Source organism: Pieris brassicae, chromosome 3 (assembly GCF_905147105.1).
Source record: "Pieris brassicae chromosome 3, ilPieBrab1.1, whole genome shotgun sequence".
NCBI lineage: Eukaryota > Metazoa > Arthropoda > Insecta > Lepidoptera > Pieridae > Pieris > Pieris brassicae.
Window position 1 is genome coordinate 18,548,725 of NC_059667.1, and position 19,800 is coordinate 18,568,524.

The 19,800-nt window shown below is 33.6% G+C and overlaps 3 protein-coding genes across 7 annotated transcripts; 1 reads left to right on the plus strand and 2 right to left on the minus strand.

Annotated features, from left to right (window-relative positions):
• Positions 1-1,306: 1,306 nt before the first annotated feature.
• On the minus strand, positions 1,307-11,639 carry LOC123706870 (zinc finger protein 354A-like). 2 transcript variants are annotated; one of them, XM_045656438.1, is made up of 14 exons: positions 11,363-11,639; positions 10,836-10,970; positions 10,314-10,745; positions 9,932-10,060; positions 8,863-9,000; positions 8,536-8,663; positions 7,788-7,862; positions 6,968-7,094; positions 6,055-6,173; positions 5,696-5,825; positions 4,513-4,632; positions 2,835-2,909; positions 2,139-2,264; positions 1,307-1,517 (listed from the first exon to the last, which is right to left on the minus strand). In XM_045656438.1, exons 1-14 carry the CDS (start codon positions 11,468-11,470, stop codon positions 1,362-1,364), a joined length of 1,998 nt encoding a protein of 665 aa, XP_045512394.1. In that variant the 5' UTR covers positions 11,471-11,639; the 3' UTR covers positions 1,307-1,361. The 2 variants fall into 2 exon arrangements, with proteins under 2 accessions (XP_045512394.1, XP_045512395.1); XM_045656439.1 differs by lacking the exon at positions 4,513-4,632.
• A 596-nt stretch (positions 11,640-12,235) lies between these two features.
• LOC123706872 (omega-amidase NIT2) lies at positions 12,236-14,980 on the plus strand. 2 transcript variants are annotated; one of them, XM_045656444.1, is made up of 6 exons: positions 12,236-12,409; positions 12,710-12,856; positions 12,993-13,177; positions 13,608-13,776; positions 13,869-14,102; positions 14,522-14,980. In XM_045656444.1, the coding sequence occupies exons 1-6, from the start codon at positions 12,397-12,399 to the stop codon at positions 14,608-14,610; spliced, it is 837 nt and encodes a 278-aa protein (XP_045512400.1). In that variant the 5' UTR covers positions 12,236-12,396; the 3' UTR covers positions 14,611-14,980. The 2 variants fall into 2 exon arrangements, with proteins under 2 accessions (XP_045512400.1, XP_045512399.1); XM_045656443.1 differs by having other exon boundaries at positions 12,238-12,523.
• On the minus strand, positions 14,958-19,040 carry LOC123706871 (D-amino-acid oxidase). 3 transcript variants are annotated; one of them, XM_045656442.1, is made up of 8 exons: positions 18,840-19,040; positions 17,790-17,893; positions 17,449-17,649; positions 16,998-17,223; positions 16,815-16,879; positions 16,380-16,497; positions 15,480-15,588; positions 14,958-15,069 (listed from the first exon to the last, which is right to left on the minus strand). In XM_045656442.1, the coding sequence occupies exons 3-8, from the start codon at positions 17,562-17,564 to the stop codon at positions 14,975-14,977; spliced, it is 729 nt and encodes a 242-aa protein (XP_045512398.1). In that variant the 5' UTR covers positions 17,565-17,649; positions 17,790-17,893; positions 18,840-19,040; the 3' UTR covers positions 14,958-14,974. The 3 variants fall into 3 exon arrangements, with proteins under 3 accessions (XP_045512398.1, XP_045512397.1, XP_045512396.1); XM_045656441.1 differs by lacking the exon at positions 18,840-19,040 and adding an exon at positions 18,611-18,798 and having other exon boundaries at positions 17,449-17,556; XM_045656440.1 differs by lacking the exon at positions 18,840-19,040 and adding an exon at positions 18,611-18,795.
• Between the last annotated feature and the right edge of the window lie 760 nt (positions 19,041-19,800).

The following is a 19,800-nucleotide window of genomic DNA, read 5'->3' on the forward strand; positions in this document are numbered from 1 at the left end:
CATTTAGAACCACCACGTGAGACGTGTCAGCAGTTGGTCAATGTTCAAATAATACATATTTAAACTACTCTTGTAAGCTTCTAAACAAGGCGATAGACTACCAACCTCTATTAGCCGCTCCATGTGATAGGATCGCAAATCAGAACATACTCAATAGAAGATACCATGTGCAAATGAGAGAAGAGGAATGTGATAGATTACCCCTTAATGAGCTGCGCATATATACCGATGGCACAAAAACAGGTTGTGGCTCCGGTGCTGGCATATTCTCTCTTGATCTCAACATCAACATACACCTACCCTTGGGCACATACAGCTCGATCTTTTAATGCGAATGTGTCGCTCCAACCGAAGCAGCCAGAGCCGTGCAGCGGTTAGGAATTAATAACTTTTGTATTAAGTTCGTATCCGATCCGTGCGTCTCTGCTGATGGCGTTGGTAAGCAAAAAGACCAACAGTAGATTGATATTGGAAAGTCACGTTGCACTGGAGGCAATAACCCTGACAAACAGAGTTACCCTGCAGTGGATCACTTGGCAACGATGCTGCCGATGAGCTTGCGAGGAGAGGTTCGGAGATGAGGCCTGCTGGTCCATATCCGCTCCTTCCCTTACCCTTTTCGCAGGTGCGAGCCTGGGTACGCCAAAGATCCACAGAACTCCAACATCAACGATGGTCACAAGGTGCGGACTGCAGACAGTCCAAAATGGCTCTGCCAGCAGTCAACCGGTAACTTACCAAACAACTTCTAAACTTGAACAGAATCAATCTAAAAACAATGATAGCGACAATAACGGGCCATTATCTCCTTTATAAACATCTTTATGTCCTAGGCGCGACAGACAGCCCCCTTTGCAGAGGCTGTTTGAGCGCAGAGGAATCAGTCACCCACGTAGTCCTGAAATGCGAGGCTGTGACTAAACAACGTGCAGAAATCCTCGGAACGCTTCGTGAAGCCTGCGAAGTGCCCAGAAGGCTTCTGAGCTTTTGGAAGGAGTTAGGCTGGCTTAGTTAGCCAGGACTTTACGCACAATGGACCTATTGAGCGTCTAAGTGCGGAAACTGAGTCCACACATACATACATACTCTTGTAAGCTGTCGGTGTAACGAATCTTCAGCTATTAAAGTATAGAAAATCCACGTGAACCGAGTGAGCAGTTGGTCAAATGAAACCTGAACAATTACTATTTCTAAAAAAGACTTTCTATATGTCGAAACTTTTTATATATAAATAAAACTTAGTATTTTTAAAAAGATACACAGTATTTATTTCAGTTTTATTCAGTAATAAATAATAAAAGTTCAATACTGTATCGTTAATAGAATTTATTGCTTCATTCACATACATTAAAATTAGGTATTTATTTTATAGTTTCTGCAAGTTTTTTCTTACGTGAACGATCATAAGGATTAGGCAGTTTTAAGTGAACTGTTTGGTAGTGAATATTACGTGTAGTGCTGAAGCCGAAGGACTTTCCGCATTCTTCGCACTTGAATGGTCGCTCACCTGTATGCGTCTGAAAATAATTGGCATAAATGTATATATGAATTGCTTTTAATTTCTTCCACTAAAACTCGAGAATGGAGGAATTTGGCTACTTTCAACCGTGAGAAACATAGATAAGTAAAGGAAAAAAAAAACTATTAACAACCATTTAATGTTCTAATAAAAACTTTTTGTAGTCAGAAATTTCATTTTTTTGGTATTGATTGTATTTTGTTAATTGTTAATCCTTTACTTCAAAATGTAATTTAAAAAATGTGTGTGTAGTGCAGCTCTTCTCTATGGTTAAACTAGTTAGTGTGTTTTGTACTTTTAGTTTATTTATAATAAAGCAATAATAAAAAATAATAAAAACAGAATCAATTTATACAAATAGTACAAACAATGGAAGAATCTTAATGCAGGCAATTAAAGATGACGTAGATTTGTATAATTGGTATAAAGAAATTAATTTTTAATGTGTACTTCCTTTTGAAACAATCGAGGCATTTTGCATATATTATCAACCCGCCTTGATATATTTGTCATGTTGTGTATGATTATATTTGTAATTATAACATAAACAAAAAAATAATCGGTAATATCGTGAAATGTTATTTATTTTAATGTATCTGTGGCAACACTGAACTCTTACCCGTTGATGTTTAACAAGAGCGCTGTTTAATTTGAACGTCCTTCCACAGAGCGAGCACATATGAGGTCTCGTATCTGAATGGACGCTCTTCTGGTGCTTCATCATCCCATCACGATGACGAAAGCCCTAAAACGTGTTAAAAAAGTACTTAACCGACTTGCAAAACAGGTTATGTATTTGACCTGTATTTATGTTATTGTTAAATTTATGTATGATTAATTATTTAGGCTTCCAAGAACATGCGCAACATTTCCTAGGTCTATATCCAACATTTTTATCAAAATTTATTCAGTAGTTTCTGAAATATGGGTATCTCAGAATACCATATATTTTTTTAATAAACAAACGCAAACGGGCAGGAGGCTCACCTGATGTTAGGTGATACCGCCGCCCATGAACACTCTCAATGCCAGAGGGCTCGCGAGTGCGTTGCCGGCCTTTTAAGAATTTGTACGCTCTTTTCTTGAAGGACCCTAAGTCGAATTGGTTCGGAAATACTTCAGTGGGCAGCTGGTTCCACATAGCAGTGGTGCGCGGCAAAAATTGTCTTGAAAAACACTCAGTATATTGCATAGTTAAACACTAATACAGAAACCAAAATATAATGTTATAGCTTTTTGTATAAAAAATATATTTTATTTCCTTGTTGTTATAGTATAGGGGGGCTAAACCCATACAACTTTACAGAACACTCACCTTGCCGCAAACACTGCATTTGTGCGCGTATTCATTACTATGACTCGCGTTATGTGACTCCAGACCAGCCTTTGTCTGAAATAAAACAAAAATAAATAATATTCCAGGCAAAATAATCCTCGAATAAACGAATATTAAGTGTATTATTACATAAAATCTGAACTAATGTGTAAAATTATTTTCAAAATAACGTTGATACGGTCAGATTTGACGATTTGACGAAGGGAAAAAAGTGTGTAACAATAGGCAGTATGAAAAAAAATGTAATGAGACGTGTTATAAATGTTAATAAGAGTAATCTCTGTAAAACATTATATTATAAAGATTTATGGAATAAAAACACATGTCTAAATATTGTTTTATACGTACATTATATTAGGTCATTACATATGAAATTGGCGTTTTGTATGGGAAGAACAAAAAGTAGAATATTTTATATATAATATATTTAATTAATCAAAGTATGAACCATTGTTTTTTATGCACTTTTGCCATCTCATAGGTAGTTCATTGATCCCTTTACTAAAAAAAAACAGTCGGACGGGAATCATTAAATCTGTGAATACGATTTGGACTGCCCCATCAGAATTAAATTTTTTCACTTGCACGAAGTTGTCCAAATTTCGAAAAAAAATGGTAATCTGTTGGAGCAAGGTCCGGGGAGTACGGAGGATGTCTTAGACATTCCAATTGAAGCTCTTCTAATTTGGTAGCCGTCTGTTGTGCAGGGTCTAGCGTGGTCGTTAAGTAGCAGTGGCGTGGAGCGATTGACCAGCCTAGGTTGTTTAGCCGCTAGCTTTTCCATCATGGTTTGCAATTGCTGACAATAGACACCAGCCGTAATAGTCTGGCCAGATTTGAGAAAACTGCAATGAACAATACCGGCACTAGTCCACCAAACGCTTACAAGTAACTTTTTTGGGGTTAATTTTCGCTTGGGGCAGGATTAGGCTGGCTGGCCAGGATCCAACCATTGCGCTGAGCACTTCCGATTATCATAAAGAATCTATTTTTCATCACAGGTAATGATTCGGTTTAAAATACCTTCATTATTGTGCCGATTCAGTAATGTAACGCAGCAGTCGACGCGCGTTTGCCGGTTTGCTTCAGTCAATTCGTGAGGTACCCACCTCTCAAGCTTTTTAATCTTCCCAATTTGCTTCAAGTGAATTAAAACAGTTTTATCACTAACACCGCAGCCTGCAGCTAACTCAGACCTGGTTTGCGATGGATCCGCTTCCACAATAGCCTTCAATACTTCATTATTATCTTGGGTCTCAGGCCGTCCACGGGGCTTGTTCTGCAGGTCGAAATTTCCAGAACGAAAACGTTGGAACCAAAAACGAACTGTGTTTTCTTTTGCAACATGACCGCCATACACATTCAGTGTCATGAGTAAATAGCTGTAAAATTTGAATTTGAAATTCCTAACCAAATACCTCCTGTATTTGAGGTCAAAGTGGCCAGTACGAAATACGCCATTTTCATATGTAAGGACCTAATATAACACAAAATGGCCACAGATGTGTCAAATCGACGACATAGCATGTTAGTAAATAACCCTGTCAAAACCTGAAAATATTCTATAGGCAGTTTGATATAATTAAATAAATCGGTCCAGTAGTTTTGGAGCCCGTTCAATGCGAAGAAACAAATATACAATTATAGTCGATCTTACCGCAAATCCCTTCCCGCAACATTGACACACGTGGTGGTCCCTAACAGGATATTTCTTGTCAGGGTGACGCTCTCTATAGTGAGACCAATTCGCCATTGCATTTGGTATCTTTTCTGGACACTGGACACATTATCATTTTTTTAGTCATATCTGGCGTATAATAACTTATAATCCTGTACGCGACTCTGTAGCCGTTTCGAATAATGGTATATATCGATCTCTATAAGCATATGGCATTATATTTAACATTATAGTTGTCTCAGTTCAAAGGATTAGATAAATGAAAACCTCTTTAAATGGTTAAAAATCTTTGGTATTTTAACGAGATCCCTATTAAAGAAGTTTGACTGAATATATATGCGATAATATATGCGAATATGTTTGACATAATATGTAACTTTTGTAACAATTTTAGTATATTTGTCTGAATTTGAAAACCAACAATTTACTCACCGACGACCGAATTGCAAAATAAGAAATGGTTTTTCGTAAACTTTTTATTATATTATGGTAATAGTTTTAACTTTATGCTTGTTTCAAGTAAAATAAAGTCGGACGATAGTTTAATGTGACAGCGTCATACCAAAACGTTGATGAAAAGATTACATGTTTTTATGAACAAAATTGAATCATTTTTATGGAATTACCACTATTTTAGGAAGGAATGCGCGGACGCATGGCGTATGCCATAATCTAGTGGAAGAGGGACAAATGCGGCGCAAGCGTACAATAAGCGTAACGGGGCAATGAGTTATGCCTTTTCGTGCGTGCAGACGGCGTTCATGAATTTATTAAACGTTGTCACGTCAAAACGGACACATAGCAGCAATATAATCGCGCTGTTATCTATTTTAATATATAGTTAATAAATAAATAGCTAGCTTTAGTTTACGAAAGATTCTCATTTTTTTTAAATAGAAGGGTAAGATAAGTATGTTATGAAATGTCAAAAATAGACACTGCAGTAGCAAAAATTTGATTTTATAAGGTCCTATTAGCAATGCCGTATGCAATATCCGGACATCCTACAATGGCTGTGGTAGTTAATGAGGAAACAAAACTTGACTCCTTGACAAAAAACTTGACTACGTGACGAAAACTGGTGTTAAAAGACAGATTGATTATTTTGAATAAATGAAAGGAATAATAAAAATATTATTTTCAGTTAATAAATAGTACTTACATGAGGACACTGTATAGGCCAAGTACAATCATCTGGGCCAAGTTTAAGATCGCGCTTATGCTTGAGTCGCGCATGCTCACGCCTGTCATCATTCGTCGAGAATACTTCTCCGCATTCAAGGCAAGTGAACCTTTAAACAAATCAAAATATCGTGAATAAGTTAACATCGATATGGGGAAAGTTATTTTTTTTTAAAATAAACCCGAACATTATTACAAAAACTAGTTATAAGCGCCTCAGATATTATTGTTAACACAGTAAGTTTTTAATGTCCGGCAAAATAAAAGTTTCTTTAGCATAGTATAAAGACCTATATTCGGATTTCTTATTAACAAATTAAATACAGGGAAAATACTTACTGATTTGTTATATCAGCGTGCTTTTGGGATGTGACCTTGTGTCGCTCGTAAGCCTTTGCATTCGCGAACTGAATGTTACATATTTCGCAGCGCCGTGCGTCCGCGTCGCTCGAATTTTCCTTTAATTTTGAACTTTAAATATACTTTTAAGGGTTATAACATTTAGGGTGCTTTGAATTTGGTAAATTGTATAAGACTTAAAATGAATAATTTTGAATGTACTTTTTACGGTTACGGTACTAAGGGTTACTGTTAATTTAAAAAAACGTTATTGTTTAATAATATTTTTGGTTGAAATTTGGCCATACGGAAGCTGTAAAAAAATAAATAAACAAATGTATGAGCAAAACGCATTTGTAACGATACCTAGGACATTTCGGCTCGAATTTAAAAATGGTAAATTCAATTCAATGGTTAAACAATTTTATCTACAAATGCAGCAACGTTGTCGGACTTTGAAGATTTTTTCTTGTCGATTTGGTTAAACATTATTAAACCCTTTTAAGAATCTTTATTGTATTGACGTACAGCACAAATAAAATAAATCAATGGCGCTGCAAACTTTTTAGGTCTGGGCCTCAGATTTCTGTATCTGTTTCATGATCGTTTGTAAATTGAATAGGCAAGTAGGTGATAAGCCTTCTGTGCCTGACACACACCGTCGACTTTTTGGGTTTAAAGCCAGCTGGTTTCCTCACGATGTTTTTCTTCTTCTTGTTCACCGTTCAAGCTAATGTTAAATACGCACATAGAATGAAAATCTATTGGTGCACAGCCGGGGCTCGAACCTACGACCTCAGGGATGAGAGTCGCATGCTGAAGCCACTAGGCCAACACTGCTCTACTATTGACGTACAGCATACATGGTATAAAAATTACAAACAAATTCGAAAACACCTAAGACATCGCTTACATTTCGATGTTTAGCCTTTTTATGCCGATTGAGGCCATGTTGTGTCACGAACGCCGCGCCGCACAATTCGCAGGTGAAGTCTGCCGGATGCTTACTGCGTAAGTGGTTTAAGTACGTTGATTTATTACTGAAAACAATATTACAAACTGTTTCGAAGATATCAACAATATCTTAAAAGTAAAAAAACTATACCATCTGGGGCCCGTGGTCAATTTCTTTTGATGGAGTCCTATCAGTAAAAATTGTCACGTTGTACTGAGTTTAATTTTAATAAACTTCGAGATTTTCAGCGTACTCAATTACACGTTGTATATGTCCCACTAATTCCACAATTATAACTCCTCTCTTAAGCGAGAGGGAATGGATTGTATTACCCACGTTAGCCAGGGGTCCTCTTAGGTCGGAGGCCCGTGGCATTTTGTCAGCCCTGCCACCCTTTTGTTACGCCACTGACTACAAATGTAGTCTGAATCCTCAAATGAAAATGAGAAAATCATAATTTCTAACCTAAAAATCTACGACACATTTGTCTTAAATATTTACTTATCGAACAATAACTATAGAAATGTTTGACCAAGACCCATAAGGGGTTACAAAGCTACTGAATTTATTATACTGTAATTTATTCATACTCTTTGAAATTTAATTAAAACCTTTTTGTTAAATTTAAAAGTAAATACAAGTAGCCAATCTTAGCAATCCAATTATTGTTACCAAACGATATTTATGTAAGCAACAGGCTGGGATATATCTGCATATATAGTTATGTACAAAACGGAAATGAGACTAATAATTTTCCATAGAACGGCACGAAACTTACACATGCACTTCCTCACAGTGTGGACATTTATACTTCACTCCTTGATGATAGCGAACATGTAATCTTGCTTGGTAGCTGAAATTTACAAGATTGGATTATGATGTGCAAATGTCTCGTATGGACACTTAGACATATCAAGACGATCCTTTTTGAAAGTTCAGCTAAGGAAACAGTCAAAGTTTCATCGAAACTAGTTCAAGTGTTTTTGATATGTAGGTGGCAGAGTATTATTATTATTTATTATTATCAATGGCGCTACAACCTTTTTAGGTCTGGGCCTCAGATATCTGTATCTGTTACATGATCATTTTTTTAAAATCGAATAGGCAAGTAGGTGATAAGCCTTCTGTGCCTGAGGCGCATCTTCGACTTTTTAGGTCTAAGGCAAGCCGGTTCCTCACGATGTTTTTTCCTTCACCGTTCGAGCGACTGTCTAATGCGCACATAGAAAGAATATCCATTGGCGTACAGCCGGGATTGAACCTACGACCTCAAGGATGAGAGTCGCACCCTGAAGCCACTAGGCCAACACTGCTCCTGAGGGGACAGAGTAATCTGGGTAAACAATACATTAAAACATATATTTTTTCTTTTCAGTTAACAGGTTGCGCTGTTTAATCTTTTAATAATATATTATAACGTTATTACCCTTTTTTTCAAATAATAAATTATAACGGACTCCCAAACTATAAATCATCGATCATCGTGAGTCAAAAAATTATTTTTGTTAAGTATTTTGTATACTTACAGTGAACTTAGCACTCTAGGACAGTTTCTGCAAACATAGCGCCGTGGATGCATCGAGTAATGCTGGCTAAACTTGCGTCGGGTCTTGAAACGCAGTTTACAAATGTCACACTCCAAACTACCCCGTGACTATAAACAATTTATTTGTATAATGTCTAACCACATAAAACATGTAGTATCGAATTTCAATACGATTAGATAATTTTCAATTGGCCTAAGTTGAAATTCCCGATATCTTATTATTAAAAAATATAGTTTTATTCACAGTTTATGCTATTCACAGCTAAGAATTGAGAAAAGAGAAAGAATTTAGATTTTTTATCCTTACCTCGTCATGTTTAACCGCATGGTTTAAAGCAGATTGTTCATTCAGAAATGTCTTACAACATTTATCACATTTGTGTTGAGATTGCCGGAACTCTTCAGATTCTCGTCGCTTTCTCAACTCTTCCAGTTGTTCATCTTTCTTAAAGAATTTTTTAAAATTATTTCTTTAGTATAACTCGCCGTTACTGAACAGTTCCTTTGTATATCCCTTAACCATTATTTACATTGCTAATGAGCTCAAAAGATATAAATAATAATTAGTTATAAGATGTGTTAGTAACAATAAGACTTTGCTATCTTAGTAGAATTAGTACAAAAAAATGTGTGAGTGTACAGTGTACACACGTAAGAAGTGAAACTTCTTTACGACCTTATTTTTCGAAAAATGATTTCGATTATGATGATGATGATGAATTTCTGCATATACTATATGCAACTTTACAGAAATTCGTTAAATAAGATAACGTTTAACAAAAGGCTTTTATCATAATGGACATGCATGCAAATAATACAATTATTTCATTTTACATTATTACTACTAAGATTATTAGAGAATTGAATTATTTCTATCATTGTTATCGTTATTATATATTTTTGTTATTAATGGCTCCGAATCTCTTCGAATCAACCGTGGTAGGGAAACAAGAACAAGATGCAAGAAAAAGATGGCACGTAACGGAAAAATGTGACGCGTACCCGAAATATTTGACGGTAATTTTTTTTCCAAGGCCGACAAAAAGTTTCACTTCAAAAAGGTACTAGAAAATTATTGAATTCCATAATCCAGCAGATCAAGCAATAGTACTGTTAATAGATTCAGTTCAGCCTATTCGCTATAATTTAAAAATGTTGTTAATGTAATTCCCAGAAATTACACATGGGGCAGAAACATTTCTAAATCATAACAATTTTTAAAAGCTTGTAGCTCTGGCTTTCATAATTACCAATACAAAAAAAAGTCATATATAGGTATCAAATTTATGAATCAAGTCACACTACATAAGTAGACAGTATCAATATTACATTTCACGTATAATATATCTTTTACACTAAGTATATATAATAATTACCGTCAAATAAATAAATATAACAAATTCCTCTAAATCCTTATCATGAATAGTAGGTGTGTTTTTCTTTGTTTGCTTGATTCTTTGAGATCTTTCTTTTCTTCTCAATCCTATTATTGATTTTGTCTTTACCTTAAAGTTAAAATAACATCATAAGTTCTAATTTATTATAAGGAAATCTGTTAGTTAAGGTAAACTAATTGGCATAAAATGTTTAATAAATAACTATTACCCCAAGCGGCTTAGCTCAGTTTCAATAATATTTGTATACCATAATTATATAAGTAGCCATCAGATTTTAAAACACAATGGGATTGTTTTACAGTGAAAATACAGTTTACCTATATTGTTTATAAAAAAATATTAATAACAGAATGATACATACTTTACTTTTATTTACCAAATTTACTAATTTCAGGTCATCATCTGAAGACTCTGTACCTTTTAAATCATCATCATCACTTAAATTTAATTTAATTTTTGTTTGTCCATAATTTTTTATTTCCAAATTATCATGCATTTGTAGATCCATTCCTGAGGGACTAGTTTCTATCTTTATATCTTCTATATCAGTAACAATACAGTTATTTCTAATAAAAATTTCATTCTTTATTGGAGTTTTAGCAACTTCTCTTTTAATGCTTGAGTCATCTTCACTAAACATAAATGTTGCAACCTTTTTATTAGTCATTTTCTCTGCACTTTTTGTATCACATGTATCTGAATTTCTGTCAATATCTATATTAATTACATGATGAGTAATGCCCATATTGTTAATATGATTTTTCTGAATCTGTGTTATATCTGCTTTTGTTACCTGCAAACAATAAAAAAATATTTTAATATTAGAGTTATTGATTAATAATTATGTAAACTTAAACTGAAGTGAATTTGTGAAAAATAATACCTGTCCTTTTTCAATTACAATCCTTTGCAACATACTTTGAACTTCTAAGCATTTTTGTCTAAATAGAAAATACTTCTTCAACAAAGCCGCACACAGGTGGCAAGCATATGTTGGCATCTTATATTCATATAGAGGCTAAAAAGAAACTTCATAAATGCTTATTAACTATAACTACTAATATACAGGTTTTACTAATGAATATATACTGGGTTATTTGGAAGAAACTGCTTTTAGTAGTAAGAGCGCCTATTAACATTGCTAGTCTTTTTTATATTGTTTTCCTCTGTTTTGTGACAATATAATGTAAATAAAGTGTTAGGAATTTAATGCATTAAATGCAAACAAAGTGCATTTAGAGATATATTATATTAAGTTAACATTACTGAAACTATTTCAAACAACTTTATCTGATGTTTACAGTATTATTTTACTTGTCCAGGTGATGCTCTATCATTACATTTTTATGTTATTTTATATACTTGTTGGTCTCGATACTTAACAATAATTTGCCACTAATAATAACTTACATCAGTTCCGGTTAATAATTCGTAGTAGTATTCCAATGAAGTTAAATGTATAACATTAAGTTTAATATCAGTTGTAAGACAAAGCCTGCAAACTTTTAAGTTTTCCATTTAAGTGGTTTCAGTTATTATATAGTAAGTTGTATTTAAATATAAAATTTATTCATTTATTTATTTTAGCTATAGTAAAAACGTAGAGAAATTAGTTCTTATTATTAATAAAATAATGGTTTCGTTTGACTTTTTTATTATTTACTTTAGGATTTAGGAGTTCTTCTTAACTCTATTTCACCACAGACTAAATAGAGACACCACAGGTGGACGAAAAATGCTATCACAGACTACAATCACACCACTATGGTAGAAATAGAGAATCCACAATCAATGAAAACTTGGAAGTAATATTCATTGTCATCATTGTTATCGAAATAAAACATAATGTATATCTCATTTATTTTGTAAATAGTCCTACTTTGTTCCTTTCCGGTACATTCTACTTCTTAAAACAAAATGTAGTCCATTATATTATGCATAATAATAGTGTTTAGTGTATTAATCAAGACAAAACTAAAATATTTCGCTACAGTTTTCTAGATACATCAACTGCATAAATAATTGTAGCATTGTAAAGTTAAATTTGCAGTGAATGAATCTGTTTACCTCTATTGTATTCTGTGTCTGCAAGATGTGCCTTAAAGTTTTTGTGTCAGTCTGCGAGTTGGTTCTTTTTTATATTATGGCAATAGTTTTGACTTTATGCCAGTTTCAAGAGTTGGTTCTTTAATATTATATCTTGATCTATATGGTATGGTATATATATGGTCGACTATAACTGATGACAATTGACCATCTACGATCGAGTTGACGGTTTTAGATGAAATTTTTTCGTCTCAACATTGAACATAATAACAAGTTATAAAAGTTAGTTAGTTAAGTTTACAGCAAGTTCAATGTTGATAATATAACCATTAGTCAGTTTTTACATTTAGATTGCTCAGTACTCTTCTTACTAACAATATTATTTAAACTTCTTGAATATGTTGAATAGAGGTAAAAAAATACACTAAATATTAATAACAGGTGATTTTAGTGCTATTATGGCAGTCACTGCAACCGATGCGATTCATCCACGTTTCGCAAAGAAGCCATTATTTTACAGTATTGGTAGAGTATTTTGACTTTGTTTTAAATTTCTAAGAATCTAATTAAATGTATTCATTAAATTTATTTATCTAAAAACTAAGCAGTTAAAGTGTTATCATAACTCCTTATCAATAATGACGCGCGTAATTTTTAATGTTAATCATATGTATTATATATAAATACTTACTCATACATTTTTCGTTCCAGGACTTAAAATAGCTTTAGTTCAGTTATCAGTAGGTAAAGATAAGAGTAAAAATGTGGCTCAAGCAGTGAAAAAAATTCACCAGGCTAAAGCGAAGGGAGCACAGCTAGTTGCACTGCCTGAATGTTTTAACTCTCCTTATGGAACCAGTAAGTTTATTTAATTGATTTCATAATTTTATTTTACTCAATACATAATATGTATGTTTTGTATGAATGGGAATTTGACAATGTCTATTTTCTTATAATTTTTTGTGCAATTATATTATGTTATTTTTAATTTCAGAATATTTCAATGATTATGCAGAAGAAGTACCATTGGGCGAGACAAGTCGTGCCTTATCCCAAGCTGCTGCTGAAGCTGGTGTATGTGTTGTAGGTGGAACAGTCCCAGAGAGGTGTGGAGATAAACTTTATAATACTTGCACTGTGTGGGATATCAATGGAAAACTAATAGCCAAACATAGAAAGGTGGGGTTCTTTTTACAATACATACAAGAATCTTCTTCCAACTTCTTGTGCTTAATTAATGTTCTATGTAAGTAGAAGATATATGATTGAGAATTAATATGAATTGTGGTAGTACTAGGAAGTATAAAATCAAATAAAGCAATATTTTTCTTAATAGTAATTCTGTGTGGCAAAGATCTTATTAGAACTAAATACTAATTTTACAAAGATGAAGAGTTTGTTACATTGATCACACTAATATAGGGAACAAATAAAAATGGTTCATTATACAGGAAAAAAATATTTTAAGAACTTTTGTTGTACCTGCAGTATGTAAAAATAAATTTCACGAAATTCTTTCTCCTTAAATTTTCACGAAAAAGGTTTGTGGACTCAGTTTCCGCACTTAGACTCTCAATAGGTTGTGCATTATAAAAAAAATTTTTTTTAGATGCATTTGTTTGATATAGACATTCCTAACAAAATAACATTCAAAGAATCGGAAGTATTATCACCAGGAAATGAGCTAACCATATTTGAATGCAATGGTGTAAAAGTCGGCTTAGGAATATGTTACGATCTACGCTTTCAAGAGATGGCACATCTTATGGCCAAGGAAGGTATTAAGTCTCTTTTTTTAACAGGACATGTCTTATTTTTTTTTCTTTGTTGTCAACTTCAGGGGATAGTGTTAACAATATTTTTTATAAAGGTTGTGGCTTACTAATCTACCCGGGTGCGTTCAACATGACAACGGGGCCTAAGCACTGGGAGTTGCTCGGGAGGGCCAGAGCGACTGATCAGCAACTCTGGGTGGCTCTGGTGAGCCCTGCACGCGATGCAAACGCGGAATACGTGGCTTGGGGACATACTACCCTTATAGACCCGTGGGGAGCAGTTGTTGCTAAACTTGATGAGAAGGAGGATACTCTTGTACATACTGTTGGTGAGTATTTCGAAATGTTTCGTCTTATTAAAATTTTAATCAAGAAGTTAACGATGCGATATATTATTTTAGAGATAAGGTTGCTATAATTTAACAAACATCTATAACTAATGTACTATGTTGCTAATAATAATATAATAAAACGACAGATTGATAGTGAGTGATAATTGATTTGATTCAAAATTAATGTAATGAAAAAGGATGTCAAACGAAACAACGAATTGTAGTAATGTTAATGTGAAAGGTTTTTCGTCAAGTCGCGTGTCAGCTAGTGTTGAACTAGAGATGCAGTTCGTTTTACATTTTACACACGTCCTATTAAATTGTAGTCGCTGTTGACGAAACGAAGCCCGTTGTTCTACTTTGCACTGGTTGTATTTTATTGGATTTAGATCAACATGTTAAATAACTTGTTTTAGATTTATCTATGGTCGAGGATGTAAGGAATTCAATTCCCATCAGGCTTCAACGGAGGACCGATATCTACGACACCGTGCGTAAATCCTAAAGTCAGCATTGAAGTGCCATAACTTCAACAATATTTTATGATACAATTTATATTGGTATTGCAATAGTTAATAGATATTGTTATGTTGTTTAAAGTACTCAGTTATATCTCGTAAACCAAGTTTATGAGTTTATTAAAGGGGTGTTTTAAATAATGTTAGCACTTAAGGTTTTATAATAAGTTTGTTAAATATATTTTTTTTTTTTAAATGATCATAATATTATTATATATTTAAACAATAAAGGCTAATATTGTACAAAATTTCTCAATTTTTGTTATTCAGATCTGATTATCGCCAGTTGTACATGCAAAGAAATGCCATATATTTATATTGTTTGATAAATATCTTAATTATATATTTTTATTACAATTTGCTTGTATTATTTATAGCCACGTGTTTCTCAAATAATTCTAAAACTGTACTGCCGCATCCCCAGAATAAGGTAAATCCGCTTCCACCTAAAAACATAAATAGGTAGGTCTGTAAATAATTGATTGTCCGATTATTTTAAGTTCAGTGGATTGATTAGCTGAATTGTACGTTTAGAAATTTTATAACACATTGAAAATTTGCCGTTGTGTGGCGTTAGACTTGTAAAGTTAAATAAAATAAAAAATGTTTATTCAGTAAAAGTATATTTAGGATGAAAGAATTATTAATTTGGTCATAAACGTAAAAAATTTAAAATTGAATGTTATGCCAAAAAAAATAACTTTACTAGAGACTACAATATAATATGGGGTATTTTAATTTAATTCTATAAACATGCGCGCATTAAAACTGTAGTTACCAACATCCTCGCATAAAGTGCGAGAAAGAGGAATTTAATAATGGGTTTATCAGGTATAGTAATTTTAAATAGTCTCACCATGACCATAGTTGTGAATACACAGTTTTCCATTTATCCTCTCCGCTTCTGCGCGAACTTCATCTCTGGCTGGTCGTAGTCCAACAAAATATTTTTGGATGTTCGCGGTCTAGACATACAACAGTAACATAAATAAAAATATATATTTTAAGCAAAGATTTGGTATAGAAAATGTTGCCATATATATATGTTTATATAACCGGGCAAACAGGCGGGTGGCTGACCTGATGTAAAGTGATAACGCCGCCACTGGACACCCACATTTCTAGAAGATTCGCAAGTGTGTTGCTGGCCTTTTAAGAATTCGTCCGCTCTTTTAAAGAAGGACCCTAAGTCGAATTGGTTCGGAAATAATTATATGGCAGCTGGTTCCACATTAGTTGTGGTGCGCGGCAAAAACTGCCTTAAAACGCTTAGTTGTGGAACGACGGACTTCGAGGTGATACGTGTGGTATTTCGTATTCTGCCTCGACGTCTCATGATATCAAACAGCTGCAGGTGTTAATCAGATTGAAATCTTGATTGGTGCAGAGGGAAATCACATCTCTACGTAACGCCAAAGGATCAAGCCGCTCAGAAAGTGACTAGTAGTCGACGATTCGAATTTAGAACAGTAAAGCGTGTGGGGCCGCATTTACGCTCTATGTAGTTGCAAATAGTAGCCCGGAGTGAAGTACCCTCTTGCCTTGCTGAGCACTCCAAGTTTCTTAGAGGCTAATTTAGCCTTCCCTTCCAAATAACCGCGAAACTGAATTTGATATGTATACCACGCTAGCTGAGGTTTTAAGGAGAGTCGCTTCGAAGAGAGGAGTAGGGACAGTGTGTTTTTTTTTTGCATAAAACGCGCGAAAACACGTTATACTTGGCATAAACTAATACGTTAATTGTCAAAGTACTTACTTTTAATGACGGTATTAAATTGTGGCAGCCTCTTTCAATAAAATCTGTGTCATCGTTATTCACTTCTGTGCTGTAGTTGTTCGCTTGTCCAGTGCCACCAAGTACACAAAATGTGTCGCTGTTATATAAAATGAAAATATAACCCAATATATAATATACACTTATACAAATAAAGTAAACGATTCAAACAGTTTGTTTGAGTACGCTAAAAGGTTAAAAATTATTATGTAGTCTTAGTTTGAGGAAAAGGATGAAGGAAAATAGTTTTTCGTTGTAAAAAAGTATCTGCTTATTTAAACGTCTCCGCAAGTGTCAGACACGATGTTGACAAGATCACTAAGCCTTGTTACGTTCGACATCAGCTGGCTATGCCTTATCCACTTAGGCCTCCGTACCTCTAACTCTGCTCTGATTTTATGAATTGTTGATACTTACTTTGGTATTATATAGTGACCCGAGCATTTGTCTTGGATAGTGTAGAACATCCAGGGCGCGTCTACCTGTATAAATAAAACGGCTTAATATTGATATATTACAGAAGTTTTATTCTAATGATCATATTAGTATAAAACTTCTTTAACGGATATAAATCGTTAACAATATTACTTTTCATTATACCTTAAGTATTTGTCCCCTTATAGGGTGCACTTTGTCATCGGGGACTACTTCCCGAGCTCCTAAACCCGTGCAATTTATAATAACGTCATAATCCCTCAATATGGGATCCGTCAGGGATTTCACACTACCTTGCTTTCTTGTAACTTTTAATGCGTCTAATTGTTGTTCGAGTCGTTTCAAAAGAGTGGATGGATTAACAACAAAAGTGTTAAATGTGTTCCCAGCTCTGTAAAGGTGATGTGTATTACGTACATGAAAACCGAGAAAGAAAACAATTTGTCTAATTTAAGTCATGCATTTAATTCATACAAGTTTTAAACGCAACTCGTGAAAACTTTTGAGGCTTGTCAATCAAGTAAATAAATAAAATACCTAATTAATCAATCAATTAATCAAGTTTCTACAATTTTATCTCGTGAATTTTTCAAAAACAATAGATATCGATACATACATATACTGAACAGAAAAGAGTTTATTAAAATACTCCAACTGTTTCTGGTCTAACTCCACGTAACCAAAAACGTGTTTGGTCCATTCTGGCGCTGATTGTGTCCCATCTCTGTACATCACATAAACTGGTTGTAGACTTATTCCATAACCACCTTGCCGCCAAAGATTAAGAAGTAGGCCGTAGGTTTCAATGCCCCATTTTCTATAAAAGACAAGCTTAAGCTTGTAAGTAACTTTCAAATTTCAAAAGACAACGCCAAGAATATAAATGTGCCGTATCCATAAGTACGTACAATTTTTAATGCTGTCGTTATATTTACATATTATGAGAACTTATCTTACCCGATCAAAGCTTCTGGTGTATTTCCACAAAGGTAAGGATACCAAAGGCCTCCTGAGCCATCCCCAGTAGTGTTGGGGCTAAATTGCGCACCTAACAACGTTACCTATAAATGTCGGGAGAATTGGAAATTTATTCATTTCTATCTGTCAATTTATTCAAGTTTACTGTAAAACGAAAATAAAATGTATTTCCAAAAGCCGTTAATAAATAGTAGCCGCTACTTTCTAAATTGGTTACTTAGTTAATCTAATTATGGTTTAAGAAATCGCAAGGTATGTATTTTGTAATACTGTAATCTTCTTCTATAATCTTTTGTAAAAACGGTTAAAAGGTACTTTAACTTATCTGCCATACCGATGTTACAGACCTATAACTTCCTATGTTAGATCGATTTTTGGATATTATGATTCAAAAGCACACATTGTATTACATTGCAGATTTTTATCTTTTTTAAAATACAATGTAAATGTGTCTTTGACTTATTAGATTAGTATTATTGAAAATCGGTATTATGTATATAAATAAATGCTCAGTGTTTATTGGTAGATGTTTTGTCTAAAATATATTAGTATATATAAAATCTGTATTTAGTTCTGTATATGTATATCAACTTCTAAGTTTCTGGAGTTTAACCAATTGATTTAAAAAAATCTGCTCTTATAATCAGTGTTGGCTGATGATAATAATGATAAGGCGAGACTCTTAACCCTGAGGTCGTATGTTTGACAAACGGCTGTGCCCTGATCTTCAACTTGTCTATTTAAAAACGCGCTTTAAAATATACAAATTTTCCGTATTCTGTGAGAAAATATTAACTTACATCATAATCCGGGTATTTTTGTTTTATTTTCAACGCACATGTTGTGCCGTTTATTCCAGCTCCTAACACAATCACCTTCATTATAGAACAGAGCAAAAATGTCTAGCACAAAGGTCATCAATAACTTTATAATGATATGCAAACAGTGCCTCTTATCAACACAACACAGCATTTAACGACTGAGAAATGTACGATTAATTATATAAAAACAATATATAGTATAACAAACCTGTAGTACCTATTTATGAAGATTGGTTACCCATTAGGCTAACTTATAGCCATTTTATAAGTTAACAAAAGCTTCTCCACCTAAAACCGCCACACTGTTCACCACCGGTTGAAATTCAAAACATTATTTTAAAGGAAAAGATGATTCATGGGATCATATTTCCCATTATTTTATAGACCATTGTATAGACAAATACATAAAAATATACCGATAAACTGAGTTTTTATGACGCGCACTGGTAAAATACGTGGTTTTTTACGCAGCATATAAATTCAGCTAAACAATTGCATTACAAAGATACAGTCCGAGCCGATACAGAAGTTTTACAAAATGTATGAATTAGTCTCTTAAATGACCCGAATGTTATTAACGAGGATGTTCAAGCCGCCTCAAGAAAATGTATATCTATAATATGGGTTTAGCTAAACTTTTACTAACTTTGCCTGTATGACGAGAACGCTAGATTCATTCTTGCAGCTCATACTTGTTTTATTTAAGTAAGGCAAGGTTAACTTATTTTTTTTTAAATCATTGCATACAAAACGAACAATTTTATCAGCGAATTTTGCTTCTATTTGTACAGTTTTCCTATAAATATAATGTTTTCCCTCATATGGCAAAAAACTATTTAGATTGGAGCAAATTCATGAATTGTGGAGAGCCACCGATTAAAGCAAAACTTTAATGAAAAACCCGCCAATTTTTTAGATTATCTCATCCCTGCATCAGTTGTATGTAAGTCGGCAGTGTAAAATGCCAAATAATAATAATGTTACTAGAAGGAAGGTTGCTCTAGTCAGCGGCTTTTTTTCTTATTATAAAGATATCATTATAAAAATTTACTCTTGAATAATATAACTATATTACTGAAATATAGTCTTATATTACTTAATAGAATTTCTTGCAAGAACCCATTCTATTATTTGACTGTATTTCATGTCAAGACTGTTAAGAGTCTATT

What these genes read in the sequence shown, in the direction of transcription:
- LOC123706870 (XM_045656438.1), bottom strand. Translation starts at nt 11,470, where the DNA reads ATGGAAAACTTAAAAGTTTGCAGGCTTTGTCTTACAACTGATATTAAA. An exon ending in GGCCTATACAGTGTCCTCAT is followed by an intron (nt 4,633 to 5,695) that starts GTAAGTACTATT and finishes TAATGTGTCCAG; the next exon opens with TGTCCAGAAAAGATACCAAA. An exon ending in GTTGCGGGAAGGGATTTGCG is followed by an intron (nt 2,910 to 4,512) that starts GTAAGATCGACT and finishes GTTTTATTTCAG; the next exon opens with ACAAAGGCTGGTCTGGAGTC.
- LOC123706872 (XM_045656443.1), top strand. Translation starts at nt 12,457, where the DNA reads ATGGCAGTCACTGCAACCGATGCGATTCATCCACGTTTCGCAAAGAAG. An exon ending in GCCATTATTTTACAGTATTG is followed by an intron (nt 12,524 to 12,709) that starts GTAGAGTATTTT and finishes TTTTCGTTCCAG; the next exon opens with GACTTAAAATAGCTTTAGTT. An exon ending in ACATCTTATGGCCAAGGAAG is followed by an intron (nt 13,777 to 13,868) that starts GTATTAAGTCTC and finishes TTTTTTATAAAG; the next exon opens with GTTGTGGCTTACTAATCTAC.
- LOC123706871 (XM_045656440.1), bottom strand. Translation starts at nt 18,691, where the DNA reads ATGAAGGTGATTGTGTTAGGAGCTGGAATAAACGGCACAACATGTGCG. An exon ending in ACACCAGAAGCTTTGATCGG is followed by an intron (nt 17,650 to 17,789) that starts GTAAGATAAGTT and finishes TGTCTTTTATAG; the next exon opens with AAAATGGGGCATTGAAACCT. An exon ending in GGTCACTATATAATACCAAA is followed by an intron (nt 16,498 to 16,814) that starts GTAAGTATCAAC and finishes TTTATATAACAG; the next exon opens with CGACACATTTTGTGTACTTG.